At 56.1% G+C, this 27,426-nt stretch overlaps 1 protein-coding gene across 3 annotated transcripts in view; it reads left to right on the forward strand.

Annotated features, from left to right (window-relative positions):
• Nucleotides 1-27,426, forward strand: part of LOC139240824 (sodium/potassium-transporting ATPase subunit alpha-3) — a 258,910-nt gene that overhangs the window by 191,509 nt on the left and 39,975 nt on the right. For 2 of the 3 annotated variants that reach the window (XM_070869308.1, XM_070869310.1), the window contains exons 8-22: nt 16-284; nt 1,353-1,551; nt 2,484-2,593; nt 3,578-3,712; nt 4,742-4,934; nt 5,923-6,098; nt 7,191-7,327; nt 10,553-10,703; nt 11,112-11,280; nt 12,493-12,647; nt 14,768-14,891; nt 15,768-15,913; nt 19,457-19,587; nt 22,975-23,076; nt 25,142-25,233. In XM_070869308.1, the coding sequence (XP_070725409.1) occupies nt 16-284; nt 1,353-1,551; nt 2,484-2,593; nt 3,578-3,712; nt 4,742-4,934; nt 5,923-6,098; nt 7,191-7,327; nt 10,553-10,703; nt 11,112-11,280; nt 12,493-12,647; nt 14,768-14,891; nt 15,768-15,913; nt 19,457-19,587; nt 22,975-23,076; nt 25,142-25,233 (2,289 nt within the window). Of the gene's footprint in view, nt 1-15; nt 285-1,352; nt 1,552-2,483; nt 2,594-3,577; nt 3,713-4,741; nt 4,935-5,111; nt 5,124-5,922; nt 6,099-7,190; nt 7,328-10,552; nt 10,704-11,111; nt 11,281-12,492; nt 12,648-14,767; nt 14,892-15,767; nt 15,914-19,456; nt 19,588-22,974; nt 23,077-25,141; nt 25,234-27,426 lie in introns of those variants that run through there. The other variant, XM_070869311.1, reaches the window with a different exon arrangement.

A 27,426-nucleotide genomic window follows, 5' to 3' on the forward strand; every position in this document is an offset into this window, starting at 1 on the left:
CCCCCACCCCCACAGGCACCGCGCGCGGGATCGTTATCTTCACGGGCGACCGAACGGTGATGGGCCGCATCGCCACGCTGGCCTCGGGCCTGGACACGGGCAAGACGCCCATCGCCAAGGAGATCGAGCACTTCATTCACATCATCACCGGGGTGGCGGTCTTCCTGGGCGTCTCCTTCTTCATCCTCTCCATCATCCTGGGCTACAGCTGGCTGGAGGCCGTGATCTTCCTCATCGGCATCATCGTCGCCAACGTGCCTGAGGGGCTGCTGGCCACCGTGACGGTGAGTGTGTGTCCCCCACCCATCTAGGGGGCGACTGAGGGGGGGGGGGGCCTGGGGCACGGTGAGTGTGTGTCCCCCGCCCATCGGGGGGGGCCTGGGGCACGGTGAGTGTGTGTCCCCCGCCCATCGCGGGGGGGGGGGCCTGGGGCACGGTGAGTGTGTGTCCCCCGCCCATCGGGGGGGTGCGCCTGGGGCACGGTGAGTGTGTGTCCCCCGCCCATCGGGGGGGGCCTGGGGCACGGTGAGTGTGTGTCCCCCGCCCATCGGGGGGGGCCTGGGGCACGGTGAGTGTGTGTCCCCCGCCCATCGCGGGGTGGGGGGCCTGGGGCACGGTGAGTGTGTGTCCCCCGCCCATCGGGGGGGTGCGCCTGGGGCACGGTGAGTGTGTGTCCGTCCGTCCTGAGGGGGGGGGGCCTGGTGCACCTGCGAGCCCCTCTGCGAGGGTTGGGGGGGGGCCAGGGGTATTGGCTAGCCCCTCTGGGGTCGGGCAACGTTTCCCCATCTCCCACTCCACGAAGGAGCGATACACTTACATTGGAGGTGAATCAGAGAAGGTTCACTCGGTTGATTCCCGAGATGAGGGGGTCGTCTTATCAGGAAAGGTTGAGCAGGTTGGGCCTACACACACATTGGAGTTTCGAAGAATGAGAGGTGATCTTATTGGAACATATACGATAATGAGGGTCCTTGACGAGTTGGGTGCAGAGAGGATGTTTCCACTGATGGGGGAGACTTGAATTGGAATATAGTTTCAGAATAAGGGGCCGTCCATTTAAAACTGAGATGAGGAGGAATTTCTTCTCTGAGAGGGTTGTAAATCTGTGGAATTCTCTGCTCCAGAGAGCTGTGGAGGCTGGGTCATTGAATATATTTAAGGCGGAGATAGACAGATTTTTGAACGATAAGGGAGTGAAGGGTTATGGGGAGCGGGCGGGGAAGTGGAGCTGAGTCCATGATCGGATCAGCCATGATCGTATTAAATGGCGGAGCAGGCTCGAGGGGCCGAATGGCCGACTCCTGGTCCGACTGCTGATGTCCCGATGTAACCTCCGGCACCTTTCTCCACAGGTCTGCCTGACCCTGACTGCCAAGCGCATGGCCCGCAAGAACTGCCTGGTGAAAAACCTGGAGGCTGTGGAGACCCTGGGCTCCACCTCCACCATCTGCTCCGACAAGACCGGCACCTTAACCCAGAACCGCATGACCGTGGCCCACATGTGGTTCGACAACCAGATCCACGAGGCTGACACTACCGAGGATCAATCTGGTAATGTCACCGGCGCCCGCCTGGCCCCGCCCCGCCGACTGTGGCCCCGCCCCCTTCGGCCCCGCCCCTGGGCACGCCCCCTTCTGCCCCTCCCCCTCCGGCCACGCCCCCCTCCGGCCCCATCCCTGGGCACGGCCCCGGCCCCGGCCCCTCCCCCTTCGGCCCCGGCCCCTCCGGCCCCGCTCCACATCTGATGGCCTGTGCGTGGGGCGGGGGGGGGGCGCATAACCGCTGGAGTAACAGCCCAACTTGGGGGCCATTTTCTGTCCCTCTGTCCGCTCCGCACCGTCTCCCCGCCCCCGACTCCCGCTCACTGTTTCGTCCAACAGGAAATCAAGCGCCCTCTTTTGTGAGGGCGCCACAAATTAACAAGGCAACCTTTGTCAAATCAAATTACAATTTGGTTGCCGGGAGTGACGATGCACTCCAGTCCCTCCGGCGCCCACCTGTCGGGAAGGCCGCGAGCGTACCGGTGGACACCGCACGCCCCGTCTCCAGGGACGCCCTGGCGCCAGCGTAGTCACGGAAGAGAGGCAGGCAGTCGGGGCTGAACGGCCCCCTCGAGCGCCCGCTGCCTGGACCGCATAAAGGCCCCCTTGGCCGTGTCCAGGAGCAGGCCCGCGAGTAGGCCTACCGACCTGCCCGCTCCCCCGCCGCACAGGGTGCCCAAGGATCGGGAGCGTGGGACTGAGTTGAAGCGAATATTGGAAGAGGGGCTGCGACCACACACATTGAACATGCACGTGGACCACGGACTCCTCCAGGCCACAGAAAATGCAGGCGGCCCTTGGAGTCCGTGAACCGACTTAAAAACCTATCGCATGGGACTGCCCCGTGCTACACCCTCCAGGCCAGGTCGCCAACTGATACAGGGAGGACTCCCGCATAGAGAGACAACGCCCGCTCACATCTCCCTCTCTTCCCCCCCGCAGGTGCTTCCTTTGACAAGAGTTCCATCACCTGGGCCTCGCTGTCCCGCATCTCTGCCCTGTGCAACAGAGCCACCTTCAAGCCTGGCCAGGAAAACATCCCCATCCTCAAGGTAGGTGTGAGGGAGCGCAGCCAGGGGGAGCTGCACAACCAGGGGTACGGGACCCTTTCCCCGGGTGTGTGAGACTCTCCCCGTGTGTGATACATTCTTACGATATCACCAACACAGCGCACACACAAAAGATGGCTCTGAACAGAGAAACCTGTCATCATGTGACTTCTCCCTCTGACCCTGTTATTGGATTTACATCGGTAGTTGCATTATAACAGTAAGCCCACTAGGTGGCGCTCACTTTCACTCAGGTGTGTGGGACCATTCCCATGGCTGTTGGACATTCCCGGGTGTGTGGGACCTTCCCCATAGTCGTAGGATATTCCCGGGTGTGTGGGACCTTCCCCATAGTCGTTGGACATCCCCGGGTGTGTGGGACCTTCCACATGGTCGTTGGGCGTTCCCCGGGTGTGAGGGACCTTTGCCATGCTCGCTGGGCGTTCACCGGGTGTGAGGGACCTTTGCCATGCTCGCTGGGTATTTCCCGGGTGTGTGGGACCTTTGCCACGGTCGTTGGGTATTTCCCGGGTTTGTGGGACCTTTGCCATGCTCGCTGGGTATTTCCCGGGTGTGTGGGACCTTTGCCACGGTCGTTGGGCATTTCCCGGGTGTGAGGGACCTTTGCCATGCTCGCTGGGTATTTCCCGGATGTGAGGGACCTTTGCCACGGTCGCTGGGTATTTCCCGGGTGTGTGGGACCTTTGCCACGGTCGTTGGGTATTTCCCGGGTGTGTGGGACCTTTGCCATGCTCGCTGGGCATTCCCCGGGTGAGTTACTCGATCCCTGGGCGTGTTGGACGCTCACGGTCTGGGTAACTGTCCTGATTATTCAGCAGCACAAGGTGACTGACTCTGTGACCCAATGCTGTTGCTGGACTGGTTCGAGACTGTGATGGGCTGCCTATCCCGACAGGTGGGTGTGCAGCGCAGCTGTGCCTTGCGTTCTCATGCCCGATTTCTGCTTCCTTCCCTGCCGCCCTGCAGCGAGACGTGGCCGGTGACGCCTCTGAGTCGGCCCTACTGAAATGCATCGAGCTCTCATCCGGCTCAGTCAAAGCGATCCGGGAGAAGAATAAAAAAATCAACGAGATTCCATTTAACTCCACCAACAAGTACCAGGTGAGTACATCACACAACACAGGTCGGTTAGCAACACAGTGTGTGTGTGAATACCTTGTGTGTGTGTGTGTGGGGGTGTGTGTGTGTGTGTGTACCTGCCCTGGGAGTGTTTGATGGGACAGTGTAGAGGGAGCTTTACTCTGTATCTAACCCGTGCTGTACCTACCCTGGGAGTGTTTGATGGGACAGTGTAGAGAGAGCTTTACTCTGTATCTAACCCGTGCTGTACCTGCCCTGGGAGTGTTTGATGGGACAGTGTAGAGGGAGCTTTATTCTGTATCTAACCCCCTGTACCTGCCCTGGGAGTGTTTGAAGGGACAGTGTAGAGAGAGCTTTACTCTGTACCTAACCCCGTGCTGTACCTGCCCTGGGAGTGTTTGAAGGGACAGTGTAGAGGGAGCTTTACTCTGTATCTAACCCCCTGTACCTGCCCTGGGAGTGTTTGAAGGGACAGTGTAGAGGGAGCTTTACTCTGTATCTAACCCCATGCTGTACCCTGCCCTGGGAGAGTTAAATGGGACAGTGTTACTCTGGATCTAATTTCACTCCCAGGACTATATCAAACTTGAGGTTTACAGACACATCACTACAAACCACTTGTGTGCATGTGAAGGAGGAAGTCTGCTTCCCACAGACTCATTTCTAGAGGGATAGATTTGAAAAGCAGAGAAGTTTTGTTAAAGTTGTATAGAACCCAGGTCAGGCCGCACGTGGTGTACTGCACACAGTTCCGGTCATCATGAAATAAAAATGATAGCGAGGCATTGGAGAAGGTGCAAAAATAGATTTAAAAAGACGATTGCAATTAAGGAGAAGCTGGATAAAGACATGAGTGAGAAAGCAATATGTTGCTGGGGTGAGATGGAGAGGGGTGGGAGAGACTGTGGTGGACCATAAACCCTGGGCCACATTGCCTGTGTGTGTGTGCTGTACGCTCCAGGTCATTCTCTGTAGGTGTGTGCTCTGTATCGGAGGGTGTTTGAGCAGCAGCAGACAGAGTTTGTCTTAACCCGGAATGCTTTGCCCCAGCTCTCCATTCACGAGACGGAGGACCCCAACGATAAGCGCTACCTGCTGGTGATGAAGGGCGCACCAGAGAGAATCTTGGACCGCAGCTCAACCATCATGATCCAGGGCAAGGAGCAACCACTGGACGTGGAGCTGAAGGAAGCCTTCCAGAATGCTTACATGGAGCTGGGCGGCCTGGGGGAGAGAGTGCTGGGTGAGTGGGCTGGGGGAGAGGGGAGCCGGGAGGGGGAGAGAGTGTTTGGTGAGTGGGCTGGGGGCGAGGGGGGCCGGGAGGGGGAGAGAGTGTTTGGTGAGTGGGCTGGGGGCGAGGGGGGCCGGGAGGGGGAGAGAGTGTTTGGTGAGTGGGCTGGGGGCGAGGGGGGCCGGGGGGAGAGAGTGCTGGGTGAGTGGGCTGGGGGAGAGGGCGTCCGGGGGAGAGAGAGTGCTGAGTGAATGGGCCTGGGGTGGGGGAAAGGGGGGCTTGGGGGGAGAGAGTGTTGGGTGAGTGGGCCTGGGGGGGAGAAGGGGGCCGGGAGGAGAGAGTGCTGGGTGAGTGGGCCTGGGGGTGGGGGGGCAGAGTGCTGGGTGAGTGGGCCTGGAGGGGGGGGAAGAGGGGCCTGTGATGAGAGAGTGCTGGGTGAATGGAACGGGGGGGGGGGGGGTGGGAGAGGCGGCCTGGGGGGGGGGGGGGGAAAGAGTGCTGGGTGAGTGGGCCTGGGGGGAAGCGGGGTGTCTGGGGGGAGAAAGTGCTGGGTGAGTGGGCCTGGGGTGGAGAGGGGGTGCCGGGGGGGAGGGAGAGGGGGGTCTGGGGGGAGAGGGGGCTGGGGGGAGAAAGTGCTGGGTGGGGGGGCCGGTGGGGGAGAGGGGGGTCTGGGGGGGAGAGGGGGGCCGGGGGGGGGGGGGCGGAGAGGGGCCACAGGGAGAGAGGGGGACCAATGGGAGAGGGTGCCACGGGGGAGATTGGGGTTGGCGCCGTGGAGGGTGCTGGTTGAGTGATCTGGGGGGAGAAGGGGAGTGAGATAATGCCTAGTGGGTGGGCTGCACTCTTCTATGAATCTACAAACAGTGGCAGTGACCTGTTGTTTCGGTCAGTGCGTTTAGTACGATGCCGTGAGGAGCTCCCTGGTGACTTTCTGGTGTGTCTGTGTGTCTGTGTGTCTGTGTGTCTGTGTGTCTGTGTGTCTGTGTCTTTTCTCCCGCAGGTTTCTGTCACTTCTACATGCCCGAGGACCAGTTCCCCAAAGGGTTTGCATTTGACGCGGACGATGTGAATTTCCCCACGGAGAACCTCTGCTTCATTGGTCTGATGTCCATGATCGACCCTCCCCGGGCAGCCGTGCCGGACGCTGTCGGCAAATGCCGGAGCGCGGGCATCAAGGTAACCGAGACACAGATACCGCGTCTAGACACATACACCGAGGGTGAGGGAGGGGAGGGGGGAGTCAGCACCTTCAGGGGAGGGGGGAGAGTCAGCACCTTCAGGGGAGGGGGGAGAGTCAGCACCTTCAGGGGAGGGGGGAGAGTCAGCACCTTCAGGGGAGGGGGGAGAGTCAGCATCTTCAGGGGAGGTGGGATAGAGTCTGCACCTTCAGGGGAGGGGGGAGAGAGTCAGCACCTTCAGGGGAGGGGGGAGAGAGTCAGCACCTTCAGGGGAGGGGGGGAGAGAGTCTGCACCTTCAGGGGAGGGGGGAGAGAGTCAGCACCTTCAGGGGAGGGGGGAGAGAGTCAGCACCTTCAGGGGAGGAGGGAGAGAGTCAGCACCTTCAGGGGAGGGGGGAGAGAGTCAGCACCTTCAGGGGAGGGGGGAGAGAGTCAGCATCTTCAGGGGAGGGGAGAGAGAGTCAACACCTTCAGGGGAGGGGGGAGAGAGTCAGCACCTTCAGGGGAGGGGGGAGAGAGTCAGCACCTTCAGGGGAGGGGGGAGAGAGTCAGCATCTTCAGGGGAGGGGGGAGAGAGTCAGCATCTTCAGGGGAGGGGGGAGAGAGTCTGCACCTTCAGGGGACGGGGGAGAGTCAGCACCTTCAGGGGAGGGGGGTAGATAGTTGAGCCAGTGGTCCCAGGGTGGAGCTGGGCTTGGGGGAGGGAGGAGGGGTTGATAGTTGAGCCACTGGTCCCAGGGTGGAGCTGGGCTTGGGGGCGGGAGGAGGGGTCGATAGTTGAGCCAGTGGTCCCAGGGTGGAGCTGGGCTTGGGGGAGGGAGGAGGGGTCGATAGTTGAGCCACCGGTCCCAGGGTGGAGCTGGGCTTGGGGGAGGGAGGAGGGGTCAATAGTTGAGCCACCGGTCCCAGGGTGGAGCTGGGCTTGGGGGCGGGAGGTGGGGTCGATAGTTGAGCCACCGGTCCCAGGGTGGAGCTGGGCTTGGGGGCGGGAGGAGGGGTCGATAGTTGAGCCACCGGTCCCAGGGCACAGCTGGGCTTGGGGGAGAGATCTGAGCTACAGGCCTGAAGACCAACACTCCTTTCCCTGCAGGTTATCATGGTGACGGGAGACCACCCAATCACAGCCAAGGCCATTGCCAAGGGAGTGGGAATCATCTCGGAAGGAAATGAGACCGTGGAGGACATTGCTGCTCGCCTCAACATCCCAGTCAGTCAGGTCAACGCACGGTGAGGGGACAAGGGCGTTGTGCGTTTCTCCAGCGTCTCCCACCACCTCGGGACCTCCCAAAGCCCGTCACAGCCCACAAAGCACTTATTGGAGTATAGTCACTGTTGTAATGTGGAACATGCGGCAACCAATTTGCAGATAGCAAGCTCCCACACACAGCGATGTGATCATACTGCCGGTGACACCTCTAGAATGAGAGAGCCATGCAACGCAGAACGAGGTCCGCATTGTGCCTGCTCAGGCTCTTTGATAGAGTTGTCCCATTAGACACACACACTCTGCCATTCAAATATTTATCCAATTCCCTTTTGAAAATGATTATTAAATCTGCTTCCACCGAACTTTCAGGCAGCGCATTCCACAGGTCACAACAACTCGCAGCCTGAAGACAGTTTTCCAAATTTCCCTCTCTGCTTCTTTTGCCAGTTATCTCAAATCTGTATCCTCTGGTTACCGACCCTTAGAAACATAGAAACCTACAGCGCAGGAGGCGGCCACTTCGGCCCATCGTGTCCGCGCCGGCCGACAAAGAGCCACACGGCCCTCGGTCAACAGCCCTAAAGGTTACATATAAACCTATGAGCAATGACGGAAAGGCAAAGAGCACCCAGCCCAACCAGTCTGCCTTAGCACAACTGCGACACCCCTTATACTGAAACATTCTACACTCCACCCCAACTGGAGCCACGTGATCCCCTGGGTGAGGCAAAAAACAGATAAAAACCCAATTTAGGGAAAAAGCATCTGGGAAACTTCTTCTCCGACCCATCCAGGCGATCGAAACTAGTCCAGATCATCACCCTGGCAGTATTCTATTCCCTGCAGTACTTACCATTACATCTGCTCTGCCCAACAATCCAGTCTAATCCCAATTACCAGCTCTATGCCCTGCAGGTTACTGCACTTTAAGTGCCCATCCAACCATCTCTTAAAAGTGGTGAGGGTTCCTGCATCCACCAATCTTCCAGGCAGCGAGTTCCAGATCCCCACAACCCTCTGAGTAAAGAAGCCCCCCCTCAAATCCCCTCTGAACCTTCCACCAACCATCTTAAAACTATGCCCCGTCATAATAGACCCCGCCACCAATGGAAATAGACCCTTACTATCCACTATATCCAGGCTCCTCAATATTTTGTATACCTCGATGAGGTCTCCTCTCAACCTCCTCTGTTCCAATGAGAACAAACCCAGCCTATCCAATCTGTGCTCATAACTAAGATTCTCCATTCCAGGCAGCTTCCTAGTAAATCTCCTCTGCACCCGCTAGTGAAATCATGTCCTTCTGCCCCTAGAAACAGTTTCTGCTCATTTACTCTGTCAAAACCCTTCATCATTTTCAATGTCTCTATCAAATCCTCCCTTAACCTTCTTTGCTCTAAGGAGAACAACCCCAGCTTCTTCAGTCTTTCCATGTAACTGAAGTCCCTCATCCCTGGGACCATTCTGGTACAAATCCTCTGCACCCCGTATTTCAGATGAAATATTAAACCGAGGTCCCATCGGCCCTCTCAAGTGGATGCAAGATATCCCAGGGCACTATTTCAAAGAAGAGCAGATAAGTTATCCCCGGTGTCCTGGGGCCAATATTTATCCCTCAATTAACGTCACAACAAAACATGGTCTGGGTCATTATCACGTTGCTGTGTGTGGGAGCTTGCTGTGCACAAATTCCTGCTGCGTTTCCCACAATGCAACAGTGACTACACTTCAAAAAGCACTTCATTGGCTGTAAGGCGCTTTGAGATGTCTGGTGGTTGTGAAAGGCGACATATAAATGCAAGTCTCTCTTTCTTTCTAAGGCCTTTAAAGTGGGGTGCCCAGAACTGTGCATAATACTCTGGCTGGGGCCTAACCAGGGCCTAACTTACTTGTTCTTGCACTCCATACCTCTAATATTAAACCAAGGGTCCCATATGCTTTTTTAACCAGTCCTGCCACCTTGAAAGAACATAAGACTTGGGAGCAGGAGTCGGCCATACGACCCCTTGAGTCTGCTCCACCATTCAATAAGATCATGGCTGATCTACCACAACTCCACGTCATATCCCTTGATTCCCCTAGCGCTCTACTCTGAGCTCCTTCACGGCAAACGAGCCAAAGGTGGGCAGCGGAAACGCTACAAGGACACCCTCAAAGCCGCTCCCACTGACACCTGGGAGTCCCTGGCCCAAGACCGCCCTAAGTGGAGGAAGTGCATCCAGGAGGGCGCTGAGCACCTCGAGCCTCAACGCCAAGAGCGTGCAGAGATCAAGCGCAGGCAGCGGAAAGAGCGTGCGGCAAACCAGTCCCACCCACCCCTTTCCCTCAACGACTATCTGTCCCGCCTGTGACAGAGTCTGTGGTTCTCGTATTGGACTGTTCAGCCACCAGAGAACTCACTTCAGGAGTGGAAGCAAGTCTACCTCGATTCCGAGGGACTGCCTATGATGATGATGATTCCCCTAGAGTCCAAATATTTATCGATCTCAGCCTGGAATTTACTCAAAGACTGAGCATCTACACCCCTTTGGGGCAGAAAATTCCAAAGATTCACAATCCTCCTCATCTCAGTCCTCAATGGCCAACCCCTTATCCTGAGTCTGTGCCCCCTGGTTCTAGACTGTCCAGCCAGAGGGAATCAACCTCTCAGCATCTACCCTGTCAATCCCCCTCAGAATCTTCTATGTTTCAATGAGATCACCTCTCATACTTCTAAATTCCAGAGACTATAGGCCCATTCTACTCAATCTCTACTCATAGGACAACCCTCTCATCCCTCTCATCCATCTAGTGCACCTCTGTTGCATCACCTCCAAAGCAAGTACATCCTTCCTTAGGTAAGGAGACCAAAACTGTGCACAGTACTCCAGGTGTGGTCTCACCAGGGCCCTGTACAATTGTAGCAAGACTTCCTTACGCTTGTACTCCAACACCCTTGCAATAAAGGACAACATTCCATTTGTCTTCTTAATTGACTGCTATACCTGCATGCTAACTTTCTGTGTTTACTGTACGAGGACACCGAAATCTCCCTGAACATCAACATCTAATAGTTTCTCACTATTTAAAAAATATTCTGTTTTTTTAATCTTACTACCAAAGTGGATAACCTCATATTAAACTCCATCTGCCACCTTATTGGCCACTCACAACGATTTGTGTACGTACACCCCCAGGTCTCTCTGTTCCTGCACTCCCCCTTAAGTTGCCGCTCCTAATTCTTCCGCTCTTGTTTGTTGTTCCAGAGATGCCAAGGCCTGTGTGATCCACGGAACCGATCTAAAGGATCTTTCTGGAGAACAGATTGACGACATTCTGCGCAATCACACAGAGATCGTGTTCGCCCGAACCTCGCCCCAACAGAAGCTGATCATTGTGGAGGGCTGCCAGAGACAGGTTAGAGTTCAGAGCACTAATAACTGGCCAATAGAAGAGCGCAGAGACAGGTCAGAGTTCAGAGCACTAATAACCGGCCAATAGAAGAGCCCAGCGACAGGTCAGAGTTCAGAGCATCCAATAAGCGTCCAATGGAAGGACCTGGAGACCGGTCAGAGTTCAGAGGACTAACAACTAGCCAATAGAAGAGCGCAGAGACAGGTCAGAGTTCAGAGTGCTAACAACCGGGCAACGAAAGGGCCAGGGATAGGTCAGAGTTCAGAACAGCAATAACTAGCCCCTCACCTCCTCACTGGAGACAGTCCCTCATTCTCTCTCCGTCTCCCCAGGGTGCGATAGTCCCTATGACTTGGGACCGTTCCCTCACTCTCTCTCTCTCTCTCTCTCTCTCTCTCCCCGTCTCCCCAGGGTGCTATAGTCGCTGTGACTGGCGATGGTGTCAACGACTCTCCGGCCCTGAAGAAGGCCGATATCGGCGTGGCGATGGGAATTGCTGGATCAGACGTGTCCAAACAGGCAGCTGACATGATTCTGCTCGATGACAACTTCGCTTCCATCGTCACAGGAGTGGAGGAAGGTACGTGTCCTCATAACCGGAGGGTGGGGGGAGGGGGGGGGGTGCGGAGGCTCAATGGGGCCCAGTGACGGAGGGTGTGGCTTCAGTGATGGTCAGTAGAGTCTCACTGATGGTCCGTGGGGTCTCACTGATGGTCCGTGGGGTCTCACTGATGGTCAGTGGGGCTTCAGTGATAGTCAGTGGGGCCCAGTGATGGTCCATGGGGTCTCACTGATGGTCAGTAGGGTCTCACTGATGGTCAGTGGGGCTTCAGTAATGGTCAGTGGGGCCCAGTGATGGTCCTTGGATTCTCACTGATGGTCCTTGGGGTCTCACTGATGGTCCTTGGGGTCTCACTGATGGCCAGTATGGTCTCACTGATGGTCAGCTGGGTCTCACTGATGGTCAGTATGGTCTCACTGATGGTCAGTATGGTCTCACTGATGGACATAGGGTCTCACTGATGGTCCATGGGGTCTCACTGATGGTCAGTGTGGTCTCACTGATGGTCCATGGGGTCTCACTGATGGTCCATGGGGTCTCACTGATGGTCCATGGGGTCTCACTGATGGTCAGTAAGGTCTCACTGATGGTCAGTGGGTCTCACTGATGGACATAGGGTCTCACTGATGGTCAGTATGGTCTCACTGATGGTCAGTGGGTCTCACTGATGGACATGGGGTCTCACTGATGGTCCATGGGGTCTCACTGATGGTCAGTATGGTCTCACTGATGGTCAGTGTGGTCTCACTGATGGACATAGGGTCTCACTGATGGTCCATGGGGTCTCACTGATGGTCAGTATGGTCTCACTGATGGACATAGGGTCTCACTGATGGTCCATGGGGTCTCACTGATGGTCAGTATGGTCTCACTGATGGACATAGGGTCTCACTGATGGACATAGAGTCTCACTGATGGTCCATGGGGTCTCACTGATGGTCAGTAGGGTCTCACTGATGGTCCATGGGGTCTCACTGATGCTCCATGGGGTCTCACTGATGGTCAGTATGGTCTCACTGATGGTCAGTGGGTCTCAATGATGGACATAGGGTCTCACTGATGGTCAGTAGGGTCTCATTGATAGTCAGTGGGTCTCACTGATGGACGTAGGGTCTCACTGATGGTCAGTCGGGTCTCACTCGTCATTACGTCTGTACGTTGACTAAGCAAGCCTTTCTCTTGGCTGAAACCTGCTCGTCCCCAATTGGCTAACTGACCTCTTTCCCACAGGCCGCCTGATCTTTGATAATTTGAAGAAGTCCATCGCCTACACGCTGACCAGCAACATCCCCGAGATCACACCGTTCCTCCTCTTCATCATGGCCAACATTCCCCTGCCCCTCGGAACCATCACCATCCTGTGCATCGACCTGGGAACTGACATGGTGAGTGTGTCAGAGGGGGCGGGGTGGGGGGGGAGGGCAGGTGACAGGCCGGGGGGGTGGGGAGCGCGACACAACAAGGCGCGCGGGGGGGGGGTGGACAGGACAGGGCAGGGCAGGGCAGGGCAGGGCAGGGCAAGAGGCCTGTCCAAGGAGTGTAGCCTTTTCTGAGTCAACTCATTGGCTGTGGGTCTGGAGTCACATGTGGGCCAGACCGGGTAAGGACGGCAGCTTTCCTTCCCTGAAGGGCATGAGTGAACCAGGTGGGTTTTTACAACAATCTGGTAAGTTTCACGGTCACCATTACTGATACGAGCTTTTTATTCCAGGTTTATTGAATTAACTGAATTTAAATTCCCCAGCTGCCTTGGTGGGATTTAAACTCCTGTCTGGATCATTAGTCCAGGCCTCTGGTTTTACTGCTCGAGTGACAGAACCACGGTGCTACCATAGCCTGTCAGGGACACTCCCGGAATGAGAGGATTCACTCTCAGGGAGCAGCACTCTCGCCTCGGAGTCAGGCGCTTGTGGGTTCAAGGCCCTCGCTAAAGACTCGAAGTCCATAATTCAGGCCGACACTCTCCGTGCCGCACTGAGGGAGTGCTACTCTGCCAGAGGTGCCACCTTTTGGATCAGATGTTAAACCGAGGCCCCGTCGATCCGCTCAGGTGGATGTAAAAGATCACCCGGCCACTGTCAGAAGAAGAACAGAGGAGTTCTCTCCGGTGTCCTGGGCCCAAAGTTTATCCGGGCATTATTCCGTTGCTGTTGTGGGAGCTTCCTGTGCGCAAATTATCTACATTACCGACATTACATTAGTGACTGCACTTCTTTAAAAAAGTACTTCATTGGCTGTGAAGCACTTTGAAAGAATGGCATTTATATAGTGCCTTTCATGACCATCGGACATCTCAAAGCACTTTACAACCAATGAAGTACTTTTGGAATGCAGTCATTGTTGTAATGTGGGAAATGCGACAGCCAATTTGTGCACAGCAAGCTCCCACAATGTGATGATGACCAGATAATCTGTGTTTGTTATGTTGATTGAGGGATGGATATTGGGCAAGACACCGGGGAGAACTACCCAGCTCCTCTTCGAAATAGTGCCGTGGGATATTTTACATCCACTGAGAGCAGACGGGGCCTCGGTTTAACATCTTATCCGAAAGATGGCATCTCCAACAGTGCGGCGCTCCCTTATCACTGCCCTGACAGTGCAGCACTCCCTCAGTACTGCCCCTCCGACAGTGCAGCACTCCCTCAGTACTGCCCCTCCCACAGTGCGGCACTCCCTCAGTACTGCTCCTCCGACAGTGTGGCACTCCCTCAGTATTGCCCCTCCGACAGTGTGGCACTCCCTCAGTACTGCCCCTCCGACTGTGCGGCACTCCCTCAGTATTGCCCCTCCGACAGTGCAGCGCTCCCTCAGTACTGCCCCTCCCACAGTGCGGCACTCCCTCAGTACTGCCCCTCCGACAGTGTGGCACTCCCTCAGTATTGCCCCTCCGACAGTGCGGCGCTCCCTCAGTACTGTCCCTCTGACAGTGAGGCACTCCCTCAGTACTGCCCCTCCGACAGTGCGGCGCTCCCTCAGTACTGCCCCTCCGACAGTGCGGCGCTCCCTCAGTACTGCCCCTCCGACAGTGCGGCGCTCCCTCAGCACTGCCCCTCCGACAGTGCAGCACTCCCTCAGCACTGCCCCTCCGACAGTGCGGCGCTCCCTCAGCACTGCACTGGAGGGTCAGCCTAGATTTATGTGCTCAAGTCTCTGGAGTGGGACTTAAACCCACAACCTTCTGACTCTGAGGCGAATGTGCTGCCCACTGGGCCACAGCTGACACGTCTTGAGGTGCTGAAAGGTGCTGTATAAATGGGAGTTCCTTCTGTCATGGTCCTCCGCTAACAGTGAGGAGATTCCTGTCCCTCCACCGTCTGTGCTGCTGGCTGGGCTGGGGTGCAAGCTTGGCGAACAGAGGCGCGTGAAGGTTGTGTAAGATGGAGGCGGTGGTGGTGCCTGTTTCTGTGGGGTGTTGCCGGGCAGATTTACCGCTAATGACTGAGCGAATGCAGACACGGCCCAGTCGCTGACGCAGCCCACGGGCATGTGACTCGCGTTGCAGGTTCCTGCTATCTCATTGGCCTACGAAGCAGCAGAGAGTGACATCATGAAGCGACAGCCCCGAAACCCTCGGATGGACAAACTGGTGAACGAGAGGTTAATCAGCATCGCGTACGGTCAGATCGGTACGTAGTGAACCCGGGAATACGGCATTGTGGGAGCGACTCTGGGTGAGGGATGAGGGGCTGGGGTCACAGTGACCCGGGGGGTGAGGGGCTGGGGTCACAGTGACCCGGGGGGTGAGGGGCTGGGGTCACAGTGACCCGGGGGTGAGGGGCTGGGGTCACAGTGACCCAGGGGTGAGGGGCTGGGGGCTGGGGTTGTCTGGAGTGAGTAAATGAGAGCGAGAGAGATGGATTCAGAGATGCAGTGGAAATTGGAAGGAGTAGAGAATGTGATGGAGGGAGAGATAACAGAGGTGACGGAGTGAGGGAGGATGGGAGGCAGAAGTGAGAGGCAGAGTGAGGGCGGGTGAGAGCAGGATGGTGGGAGGCAGAGTGAGGGAGGGTGGGAGGCAGAGTGAGGGAGGGTGGGAGGCAGAGTGAGGGAGGGTGGGAGCAGGAGTGAGGGAGGGTGGGAGGCAGAGTGAGGGAGGGTGGGAGCAGGAGTGACGGAGGGTGGGTGGGAGCGGGAGTGAGGGAGGGTGGGAGGCAGAGTGAGGGAGGGTTGGAGCAGGAGTGAGGGAGGGTGGGAGGAGGAGTGAGGGAGGGTGGGAGGAGGAGTGAGGGAGGGTGGGAGGAGGAGTGAGGGAGGGTGGGAGGAGGAGTGAGGGAGGGTGGGAGGAGGAGGAGTGAGGGAGGATGAGAGCAGGAGTGAGGGAGGGTGGGAGGCTGAGTGAGGGAGGGTGGGAGGCGGAGTGAGGGAGGGTGGGAGGCAGTGAAAGACGCGTGGCGAGAGAGCTGGAGTTGGGAATTGAGAGTTAGATGGAATTAGCGAGGCACGGAGAGCTGGAGGGCCAGTCTGGTATTAACGTGCCGTTTGCCCACCTCCCCCCTCTCCAGGAATGATCCAGGCGTTAGGTGGGTTCTTTGCCTACTTTGTAATCCTGGCAGAGAACGGCTTCCTCCCAAAAAACCTGGTGGGAATCCGGTTACACTGGGACGACAGGACCGTCAACGACCTGGAGGATAGTTATGGACAGCAGTGGGTGAGTGACTCACCTGCCCCACCCTCCCCCTCCCTCTGCCCATCCTCCCCTCCTCCTCCTCCCCCTCCCTCTCCAAACCACCCTACTCCTCCCACCCCACATCCCTGTTGTGTCTCTGCACTGTACTATAGTCACACGAGGCATGTACTGCAGACAAGGTCACTACATGACCTGCACCCTTATTCCCAGGACCAAGGAGTGCTGAGCCTGTGTGGGACCTCCCTTTATATACCTGGCTGACCAGGTGAGGAGTGTCTCCCACAAGTTCACCCCCTGTGGTCAAGGTGTGTATTTCACAGGTGTATACAGTGTACAGTGTTGTTACATATTGGTTACAGTTATGTGAAGGTTACAAACATGACCTCTCCTCCCCCTAATGTCTTTGGATCAAAGATTGAGTCTTTCAGGCGGTCGACGCTCTCTCGTGGAGCGCCGCAGATGTGGCTCTGGTGGTTGAGCCATGGCATGCGTCTCTGTCGCCTGAGGTGATTCCGGGCTGGCCGCAGGGACTGTGCATGCTGGTGAATGTCCTTGTTGCTCGTTCACTGGCAGTGGTGTGGTTGACATCTCATGGTCTATTTCGGGTTCCTCAGTGTCCATGCTGAATCTTTTCTTTCCCTGGTCCAGATGTTTGCGACATATCTGCCCATTGGTTAGTCTGACCACTATGACCCTATTCCCAACTTTGCCTATTACAGTGCCCACAAGCCACTTGGGTCCCAATGCGTGACTGAGAACGAATACAGGGTCATTGATTTCTATGCATCTCCCCACTGAGTTGCGATCATGGCACTCGATTTGGGACTGGCGCTTGCCCTCAACAATGTCCGACAGAGCAGGATGAATGAGAGACAGCCGCGTTTTAAGCGTGCTTTTCATGAGTAGTTCCGCGGGCGGGACTCCCGTGAGCGAATGCGGACGGGACCTATAGGCCAGCAGGAGGTGCGATAGGCGGTACTGAAGAGAGGGTCCTTGATTCCGGAGCATGCCCTGTTTTATGATTTGAATCGCACGTTCCGCCTGGCCATTGGAAGCCGGCTTGAACGGCGCTGTCCTGACGTGTTTGATACCATTACCCGACATAAACTCCTGGAATTCATAGCTAGTAAAGCACGGGCCATTGTCGCTAACCAGGATGTCTGGCAAGCCGTGGGTCGCAAATACTGTGCGCAGACTCTTCACAGTGGTGGATGCCATGCACGAATTCAATATGATGCACTCGATCCATTTCGAGTATGTATCGACAACAATCAGGAACATTTTTCCCATAAACGGGCCCGCGTAGTCTTCATGAATGTGTGACCATGGCCTGGTGGGCCAGGGCCATGGGCTGATTGGGGCCTCCCTGGGGGGCATTTTCCAGCTGGGCACACGTTGTGCACCTGCGAACAGAGTGTTCCAGGTCTGAGTCAATTCCTGGCCACCATACATGTGACCGGGCAATGGCCTTCATTAGCACGATGCCTGGGTGCTTGCTGTGGAGTTCCCTGATGAAAGCTTCCCTTCCTTTCTGGGGCATGACTACTTGGCTGCCCCATAGCAGGCAGTCGGCTTGGATGGAGAGCTCGTCCATCCGTCTGTGAAACGGTCTGACCTCCTCGGGACACGCTCCGTGTGCGGGCGCCCAATCCCCAGTCAGGACACATTTCTTTTTCAGAGATAGGAGGGGATCTCTGTTGGTCCAGATTTTGATCTGGCGGGCTGTGATGGGGGAGCCTGCGATGTTGAAAGTCTCAACGGCCATGACCATCTCCGCGCTTTGCTCCGACGCCCCCTCAGTGGTGGCCAGTGGGAGCCTGCTGAGCGCATCAGTGCAATTTTCGGTGCCTGGCCGGTGCCGTATGGTGTCGTCATACGCAGCCAGTGTGAGGGCCCATCGCTGTATGCGAGCTGACGCATTGGCATTGACAGCCTTGCTGTCGGACAACAGGGATGTTACCGGCTTGTGGTCCGTTTCTAACTCGAGCCTTCTGCCAAAAAGGTACTGGTGCATCTTTTTCACCCCGTAGACACATGCGAGTGCTTCCTTTTCAACCATCCCATATCCCCGTTCTGCCTGGGAGAGCGACCTGGAGGCATAAGCCACAGGTTGGAGTTGGCCCTCATCATTACTCTGCTGCAACACATACCCAACCCCATAGGATGATGCATCACATGTCAAAACCAATTTCTTACAGGGGTTGTACAAGGTCAACAGCTTATTAGAACAAAGCATGTTTCACGACTGATTGAAAGCCCGTTCTTGACAGTCCCCCCAAAACCATTCACAACCCTTACGCAAGAGCACGTGTAGCGGCTCCAACAATGTGCTTAAGTTCGGCAGAAAGTTCCCGAAGTTGTTTAAGAGATTCCAGGAATGACCGCAACTCCGATGTGTTGCCGGGCCTGGGCGGAACGACAAATCGCCTCCGTTTTGGAATCGGTAGGCCGGATCCCGTCTGCGGCAACCCTCCTGCCCAAAAACTCGACCTCTGGGGCCAAAAACACACATTTGAACTTCTTTAGTCGCAGGCCTACTCGGTCCAGTTGGCGTAGTACCTCCTCCAGGTTGTGGAGGTGTTCCTCGGTGTCTCGACCCGCGAATAGGATGTCATCTTGGAATACGATTGTGCCAGGAATGGATTTAAGCAAGCTTTCCATGTTCATCTGGAAGATAGCGGCCGCTGATCGAATGCCAAACGGACACCTGTTGTAGACAAACAGCCCCTTGTGAGTGGTGATGGTGGTCAGTAGCTTGGATTCTTCGGCCAGTTCCTGGGTCATGTAGGCCGAAGTGAGGTCCAACTTGGTGAACAGCTTGCCACCTGCCAGCGTGGCAAAAAGATCCTCCGCTCTCGGAAGCGGGTATTGGTCCTGTAGTGACACTCGGTTGATGGTGGCCTTGTAGTCGCCACAGATCCTGACCGAGCCATCCGCTTTAAGGACAGGGACGATAGGGCTTGCCCAGTCACTGAATTTAACAGGCGATATTATGCCCTCTCCTAGCAGCCTGTCCAACTCACTCTCAATTTTCTCACGCATCACATACGGCACTGGTCAGGCATCCGGGGTGATGCGTATCACTACTTTGGTGCCCTTGAAAGTCCCGACACCAGGTTGAAATAGTGATTCGAATTTCTGTAGGACCTGTGAGCATGAACTTCGCTCCACAAATGAAATGGCGTGCACATCCCCCCCATTTCCAGTTCATCTCAGCTAGCCAGCTCCTCCCCAAAAGCGCGGGACCATTCCCCGGGACAATCCAGAGTGGCAGCCGGTTCTCTGATCCATTATGTGTGACCACCAAATTTGCACTGCCGAGCACTGGGATAATCTCTTTGATGTACGTTCGTAATTGCGTCTCAATGCATTCTAGTTTGGGAGTGTGTGATGGGACAGTGTAGAGGGAGCTTTACTCTGTCTCTAACCCGTACTGTACCTGCCCTGGGAGTGAACGTAGTATATCCTTCCACACACATGCCAGCCCCTTGAGCACACTGCTGTTTATGGGCCTTTGCCCGTGACTTCCCTCTGTTAACCCTTTCTTGTGCTCGTTTCCGACAGACGTACGAACAGCGGAAGATCGTGGAGTTCACCTGTCACACGGCCTTCTTTGTCAGTATTGTGGTCGTGCAGTGGGCTGATCTGGTGATCTGCAAGACCAGGAGGAACTCTATCTTCCAGCAGGGAATGAAGTAAGTCAGCAGTACTGAGGGAGTGCCGCACTGTCGGAGGGGCAGTACTGAGGGAGTGCTGCACTGTCGGAGGGGCAGTACTGAGGGAGTGCCACACTGTCGGAGGGGCAGTACTGAGGGAGCTCCACACTGTCGGAGGGGCAGTACTGAGGGAGTGCCGCACTGTCGGAGGGGCAGTACTGAGGGAGCACCGCACTGTCGGAGGGGCAGTACTGAGGGAGTGCTGCACTGTCGGAGGGGCAGTACTGAGGGAGTGCCACACTGTCGGAGGGGCAGTACTGAGGGAGTGTCGCACTGTCGGAGGGGCGGTACTGAGGGAGCGGCGCACTGCTGGAGGGCCGGGACTGAGGGAGCGTTGCACTGTCGGAGGGGCAGAGGGCTTTGAATATAGGATAATCTTGGCTTAGATACTTGTGGACCACATTCCGTGGAGGGGACGACAACCCATGGGACTGTAACCAGCACCTGCGGGGGAAACAGAGAGAGAGAGGTGGGGAGATGGACAGAGAGGGAGAGAGAGGTGGGGAGATGGACAGAGAGGGAGAGAGAGGTGGGGAGATGGACAGAGAGGGAGAGAGAGGTGGGGAGATGGACAGAGAGGGAGAGAGAGGTGGGGAGATGGACAGAGAGGGAGAGAGAGGTGGGGAGACGGACAGAGAGGGAGAGGTGGGGAGACGGACAGAGAGGGAGAGGTGGGGAGACGGACAGAGAGGGAGAGGTGGGGAGATGGACAGAGAGGGAGAGAGAGGCGGGGAGATGGACAGAGAGGGAGAGCGAGGTGGGGAGATGGACAGAGATGGAGAGAGAGGTGGGGAGATGGAGAGAGAGGTGGGGAGATGGAGAGAGAGGGAGAGAGAGGTGGGGAGATGGACAGAGAGGAAGAGGTGGAGAGATGGACAGAGAGGGAGAGGTGGAGAGATAGACAGAGAGGGAGAGGTGGGGAGATGGACAGAGAGGGAGAGGTAGGTGGGGAGATGGACAGAGAGGGAGAGAGAGGTGGGGAGATGGACAGAGAGGGAGAGAGAGGTGGGGAGATGGACAGAGAGGGAGAGAGAGGTGGGGAGATGGACAGAGAGGGAGAGAGAGGTGGGGAGATGGACAGAGAGGTGGGGAGATGGACAGAGAGGGAAAGAGAGGTGGGGAGTTGGACAGAGAGGGAGAGAGAGGTGGGGAGTTGGACAGAGAGGGAGAGAGAGATGGAGAGATGGACAGAAAGAGAGAGGTGGGGAGATGGACAGAGAGGGAGAGAGAGGTGGGGAGATGGACAGAGAGGGAGAGAGAGGTGGGGAGATGGACAGAGAGGTGGGGAGATGGACAGAGAGGGAAAGAGAGGTGGGGAGTTGGACAGAGAGGGAGAGAGAGGTGGGGAGTTGGACAGAGAGGGAGAGAGAGATGGAGAGATGGACAGAAAGAGAGAGGTGGGGAGATGGACAGAGAGGGAGAGAGAGGTGGGGAGATGGACAGAGAGGGGGAGATGGACAGAGAAGGAGAGAGAGGTGGGGAGATGGACAGAGAAGGAGAGAGAGGTGGGGAGATGGACAGAGAAGGAGAGGTGGGGAGGTGGAGAGATGGACAGAGAGAGAGATGTGGAGAGATGGACAGAGAGGGAGAGGTGGAGAGATGGACAGAGAGGGGGAGGTGGAGAGATGGACAGAGAGGGAGAGGTGGAGAGATGGACAGAGAGGGAGAGGTGGAGAGATGGACAGAGAGGGAGAGCTATGTGGGGAGATGGACAGAGAGGGAGAGTAGGTGGGGAGATGGACAGAGAGGGGGAGAGAGGTGGGGAGATGGACAGAGAGGGAGAGAGAGGTGGGGAGATGGACAGAGAGGGAGAGAGAGGTGGAAAAATGGACAGAGAGGGAGAGAGAGATGGAGAGATGGACAGAGAGAGAGAGGTGGGGAGATGGACAGAGAAGGAGAGGTGGAGAGATGGACAGAGAGAGAGAGGCGGTGAGATGGACAGAGAGGGAGAAGCGGTGAGATGGACAGAGAGGGAGAGGCGGTGAGATGGACAGAGAGGGAGAGACGGTGAGATGGACAGAGAGGGAGAGACGGTGAGATGGACAGAGAGGGAGAGACGGTGAGATGGACAGAGAGAGAGAGGCGGTGAGATGGACAGAGAGAGAGAGACGGTGAGACGGACAGAGAGAGAGAGGTGGAGAGATAGAGAGAGAGAGAGAGAGAGAGAGAGAAATGGACAGAGGGAGAGAGAGATGAACAGAGAGAGGTGTAGAGATGGACAGAGAGAGAGATGGACAGAGAGAGAGAGAGAGAGAAAGAGAGGGGGGAATGGAGAGAGAGATGTGTAGAGATAGACAGACAGACAGAGAGAGAGAGAGATGGACAGAGAGAGAGAGAGATGGACAGAAAGAGAGAGAGAGAGAGGGGGGAATGGAGAGAGAGATGTGTCGAGATAGACAGACAGAGAGATGGACAGAGAGAGAGAGAGAGAGAGAGAGAGGAATGGAGAGAGAGAGGTGTAGAGATAGAGAGAGAGAGAGAGAGAGGGGGGCGGAATGGAGAGAGAGGTGTAGAGATAGACAGAGAGAGATGGACAGAAAGAGAGAGAGAGAGGAATGTAGAGAGAGAGAGAGGAATGTAGAGAGAGAGAGGGGAATGGAGAGAGAGAGGAATGGAGAGAGAGACAGAGAGAGACAGAGAGAAAGAGAGAGAGAGGGGGAATGGAGAGAGAGGGAGAAAGAGGGGAATGGAGAGAGAGAGAGAGAGGTGTAGAGATAGACAGACAGAGAGAGAGAGAGAGATGGACAGAGAGAGAGAGAGGGGGGCGGAATGGAGAGAGAGAGAGGTGTAGAGATAGACAGAGAGAGATGGACAGAAAGAGAGAGAGAGAGGAATGTAGAGAGAGAGAGAGGAATGTAGAGAGAGAGAGGGGAATGGAGAGAGAGAGGAATGGAGAGAGAGACAGAGAGAGACAGAGAGAAAGAGAGAGAGAGGGGGAATGGAGAGAGAGGGAGAAAGAGGGGAATGGAGAGAGAGAGGTGTAGAGATAGACAGACAGAGAGAGAGAGAGAGATGGACAGAGAGAGAGAGAGAGAGGAATGGAGAGAGAGAGGTGTAGAGATAGATAGAGAGAGAGAGAGAGAGGGGGGCGGAATGGAGAGAGAGAGAGGTGTAGAGATAGACAGAGAGAGATGGACAGAAAGAGAGAGAGAGGAATGGAGAGAGAGGAATGGAGAGAGAGAGACAGAGAGAAAGAGAGAGAGAGGGGGGAATGGGGAGAGAGAGAGAGAGAGAGAAAGAGGGGAATGGAGAGAGAGAGAGGTGTAGAGATAGACAGAGAGAGAGAGAGATGGACAGAGAGAGAGTGGTGTAGAGATAAGTCAGACCGACTTTACACCCGTTATCCTGACCTGAACTTTCTTACAGGAACAAGATCCTGATTTTTGGCCTGTTTGAGGAGACTGCTCTGGCTGCGTTACTCTCATACTGTCCTGGGATGGATGTGGCCCTCAGGATGTACCCTCTCAAGTAAGTGTGAGACGTTCCAGGGGTCAAACTTTGCCCCAAGGAGCCTTCCAATCAATCAATAACTGCTGCGGGACGTACACCGATCCTGACACACACACACACTCACAGACTCGCACTCACAGGCTCGCACACTCTCACAGACACACACTCTCAGACACACACACACACATACTCAGACACACACACTCTCTCAGGCACACTCTCACAGACACGCACTCACAGACACGCACTCACAGACTCACAGACACACTCAGGCACACACACTCTCTCAGGCACACTCTCACAGACACACTCTCACAGACACACACTCTCTCACATTCACAGACATACACTCACAGATACACACTCACAGACACTCAGACACACACACTCTCTCAGGCACACTCTCACAGACACGCACTCACAGACTCACAGACACACACTCACAGACACACAAACACACTCAGACACACACACTCTCTCAGGCACACTCTCACAGACACACTCTCAGACTCGCACTCGCACAAGCACAGACGCACACACTCTCACAGACACGCACTCTCAGACTCGCACTCTCAGACTCGCACACACACTCACAGACAAACAGACTCACTCAGACACATTCTCACACACACTCACAGACAAACTCAGACACATACTCTCACACTCTCACAGACACACTCTCACAGACACAGAGACATTCTCACACACTCTCACACTCACAGACACACACTCAACATTCAGCCGGGTCCATCACATATCCCACTGTCTACATCTCACGTTCAACCTCTCTCATCCAACATCCCAAACACACACTCTACATCTCCTATTCTACGCCCCACGCTCTACATCTCTGGTCAGTGAAGACCACTTCCGAGGAAGGGGTAAAGAAGTTGGCTCAGTTTTCTGGGAAGAGCGGGACAATCAACGTTAACGTGATTGAGGTTCGGAAGGTTCCGGAGGGAATCTACACAACTCACCAGGGCTCAGAGCATCCTGTGGTCGTAGGTTCAACGCCCACGGACAGAGGTTGATAATCGGGGAGTTTAGAGGGATAAAGGAAGGGAGAGGGAGCTGTATCATCCAAAGGGATTTGAGTTGTGAAATAAGTAACTGTCCCTTCAATGTGCTTCTTCAATGTCAGTGGGATCAAGGGATGTGGCGAGGTGGGGAGTGGGTGGGGTAGAGGGAGAAGGTGGGCAAATGGGTTTGAGGGAGAAGGGAGGTAGGTGGGATTGAGGGATATGGGGAGAGGTGGGTAGGTGGGATTGAGGGATATGGGGAGAGGTAGTTAGGTGGGATTGAGGGATATGGGGAGAAGGTGGGTAGGTGGGATTGAGGGATATGGGGAGAAGGTGGGATTGAGGGATGTGGGGAGAGGTGGGATTGAGGGATATGGGGAGAAGGTGGGATTGAGGGATATGGGGAGAAGGTGGGGAGGTGGGATTGAGGGATATGGGGAGAAGGTGGGATTGAGGGATATGGGGAGAGGTGGGTAGGTGGGATTGAGGGATATGGGGAGAAGGTGGGATTGAGGGATATGGGGAGAAGGTGGGATTGAGGGATATGGGGAGAGGTGGGTAGATGGGCTATGTGGAGAAGATCGCACCCTTACATCTGAATGAGAAGGTCATGTGTTCAAATTGCCCTCGAGCCCATAATGCAGGTCGACACTCCCAGTGCAGTGCTGAGGGAGTGCTGCACTATCAGAGGTGCCGTTTTTCGGAGGTGACGTTAAACCGAAGCCTTGTCTGCCCGCTCAGATATATGTAAATGATCCTATGGCCACTATTGGAAGAAGAGCAGGTGAGTTATCCCTGGCGTCCTGGGGACAATATTTATCCCTCAAACGATGTTAATAAAACAGATCAGGTGCTCATTATCTTACCGGTGGTTGAGGGATCTTGCTATGCGCAAATAGATAGACTGCCACATTTCCTTTGTTACAACAGTGATGACAGTTCAAAGAGTACTTCACTGGCTGTAAACGCTTTGGGATGTCCGATGGTCATGAAAGGCGCCATGTAAATAAATGTAAGTTCTTGTCCTGTCCTTCCTTGTCTAATGGTCTTCCTTTCGCTTTCAGGCCAAACTGGTGGTTCTGTGCCTTCCCCTACAGCTTCCTTATCTTTGTGTACGATGAGGTCCGCAAGCTCATCCTTCGCAGGAATCCAGGAGGTAAGAATCCCAACCGTGTGTGTGGGACCCTACCAGAGGGAGAGCGAGTATGTGGGACCCTACCCTAGTGAGAGTCAGTGTGTGTGGGACCCGTACCCCAGTGAGAGTCGGTGTGTGTGGTACCCGACCCCAGTGAGAGTCAGTGTGTGTGTGGGACCCGTACCCTAGTGAGAGTCACTGTGTGTGGGACCTGTACCCCAGTGAGAGTCAGTGTGTGTGGGACCCAACCCCAGTGAGAGTCAGTGTGTGTGGGACCTGTACCCCAGTGAGAGTAGGTGTGTGTGGGACCCGTACCCCAGTGAGAGTCAGTGTGTGTGGGATCCTACCCCAGTGAGAGTCAGTGTGTGTGGGACCCTACCCCAGTGAGAGTCAGTGTGTGTGGGACCCTACCCCAGTGAGAGTCAGTGTGTGTGGGACCCGTACCCCAGTGAGAGTCAGTGTGTGTGGGACCCTACCATAGGGAGAGTGAGTGTGTGGGACCCGTGCCCCAGTGAGAGTCAGTGTGTGGGACCCTACCATAGGGAGAGCGAGTATGTGGGACCCGTACCCGAGTGAGAGTCAGTATGTGTGGGACCCGTACCCCAGTGAGATCAGTGTGTGTGGGACCCTACCCCAGTGAGAGTCGGTGTGTGTGGGACCCTACCCCAGTGAGAGTCGGTGTGTGTGGGACCCGTACCCCAGTGAGAGTCGGTGTGTGTGGGACCCGTACCCCAGTGAGAGTCGGTGTGTGTGGGACCCGTACCCCAGTGAGAGTCAGTGTGTGTGGGACCCTACCATAGGGAGAGCGAGTATGTGGGACCCATACCCCAGTGAGAGCCGGTGTGTGTGGGACCCTACCTCAGTGAGAGTCAGTGTGTGTGGGACCCGTACCCCAGTGAGAGTCAGTGTGTGTGGGACCCATACCCCAGTGAGAGCCGGTGTGTGTGGGACCCTACCCCAGTGAGAGTCAGTGTGTGTGGGACCCGTACCCCAGTGAGAGTCAGTGTGTGTGGGACCCGTACCCCAGTGAGAGTCAGAGTGTGTGGGACCCTACCCCAGTGAGAGTCGGTGTGTGTGGGACCCGTACCCCAGTGAGAGTCAGTGTGTGTGGGACCCGTACCCCAGTGAGAGTCATTGTGTGTGGGACCCGTACCCCAGTGAGAGTCAGTGTGTGTGGGACCCGTACCCCAGTGAGAGTCATTGTGTGTGGGACCCGTACCCCAGTGAGAGTCAGTGTGTGTGGGACCCGTACCCCAGTGAGAGTCAGTGTGTGTGGGACCCGTACCCCAGTGAGAGTCAGTGTGTGTGGGACCCGTACCCCAGTGAGAGTCAGTGTGTGTGGGACCCGTACCCCAGTGAGAGTCATTGTGTGTGGGAACCGTACCCCAGTGAGAGTCATTGTGTGTGGGAACCGTACCCCAGTGAGAGTCAGTGTGTGTGGGAACCGTACCCCAGTGAGAGTCATTGTGTGTGGGAACCGTACCCCAGTGAGAGTCATTGTGGGCCCAAGTTTCCACACGAAAAAAAACGGGCACCCCTCCGAGCTGGGCGCCCGTTTTTCGCGCCTAAAACGGCGCCTAAAAAAAAACTCGCGATTCTCGAGTGTTCTGCAGCTCCTTGTCTGCCTGGCGCGGCGCCCAGGGGGGCGGAGCCTATACTCGCGCTGATTTTGTAAGTGGGAGGGGGCGGGTACTATTTAAATTAGTTTTTTTCCTGCCGGCAACGCTGCGCGTTGGAGCGTTCGCGCACGCGCAGTGTGAAAAAAACATTGGCACTCGGCTATTTTTGTAGTTCTTTGTAGCTGTTTCGTTTATGAACATTTTTTTATAAAAGTACATTGCCATCAGCACATCAGCACTGAGGCTGCTTGTAGCAGTGAGAAGGCTGCAGGAAGCCTCAGAAAGTTGAGGCAGCCGTTTCCCGACGACCTCCCCCTTTTGCCGTCGGGAAATGGCTCCTCAATGTTTGAGGCTTCCTGCAGCCTTCTCTCTTCCCCGCCGCCCCCCCCCCCCCCCCCGCGTTCGGTCGGCTCCCTCCCCCCCCACCGCGTTCGGTCGGCTCCCTCCCCCCCCACCGCGTTCGGTCGGCTCCCTCCCCCCCCACCGCGTTCGGTCGGCTCCCTCCCCCCCCACCGCGTTCGGTCGGCTCCCTCCCCCCCCACCGCGTTCGGTCGGCTCCCCCCCCCACCGCGTTCGGTCGGCTCCCTCCCCCCCC

Source organism: Pristiophorus japonicus, chromosome X (assembly GCF_044704955.1).
Source record: "Pristiophorus japonicus isolate sPriJap1 chromosome X, sPriJap1.hap1, whole genome shotgun sequence".
Lineage (NCBI taxonomy): Eukaryota > Metazoa > Chordata > Chondrichthyes > Pristiophoridae > Pristiophorus > Pristiophorus japonicus.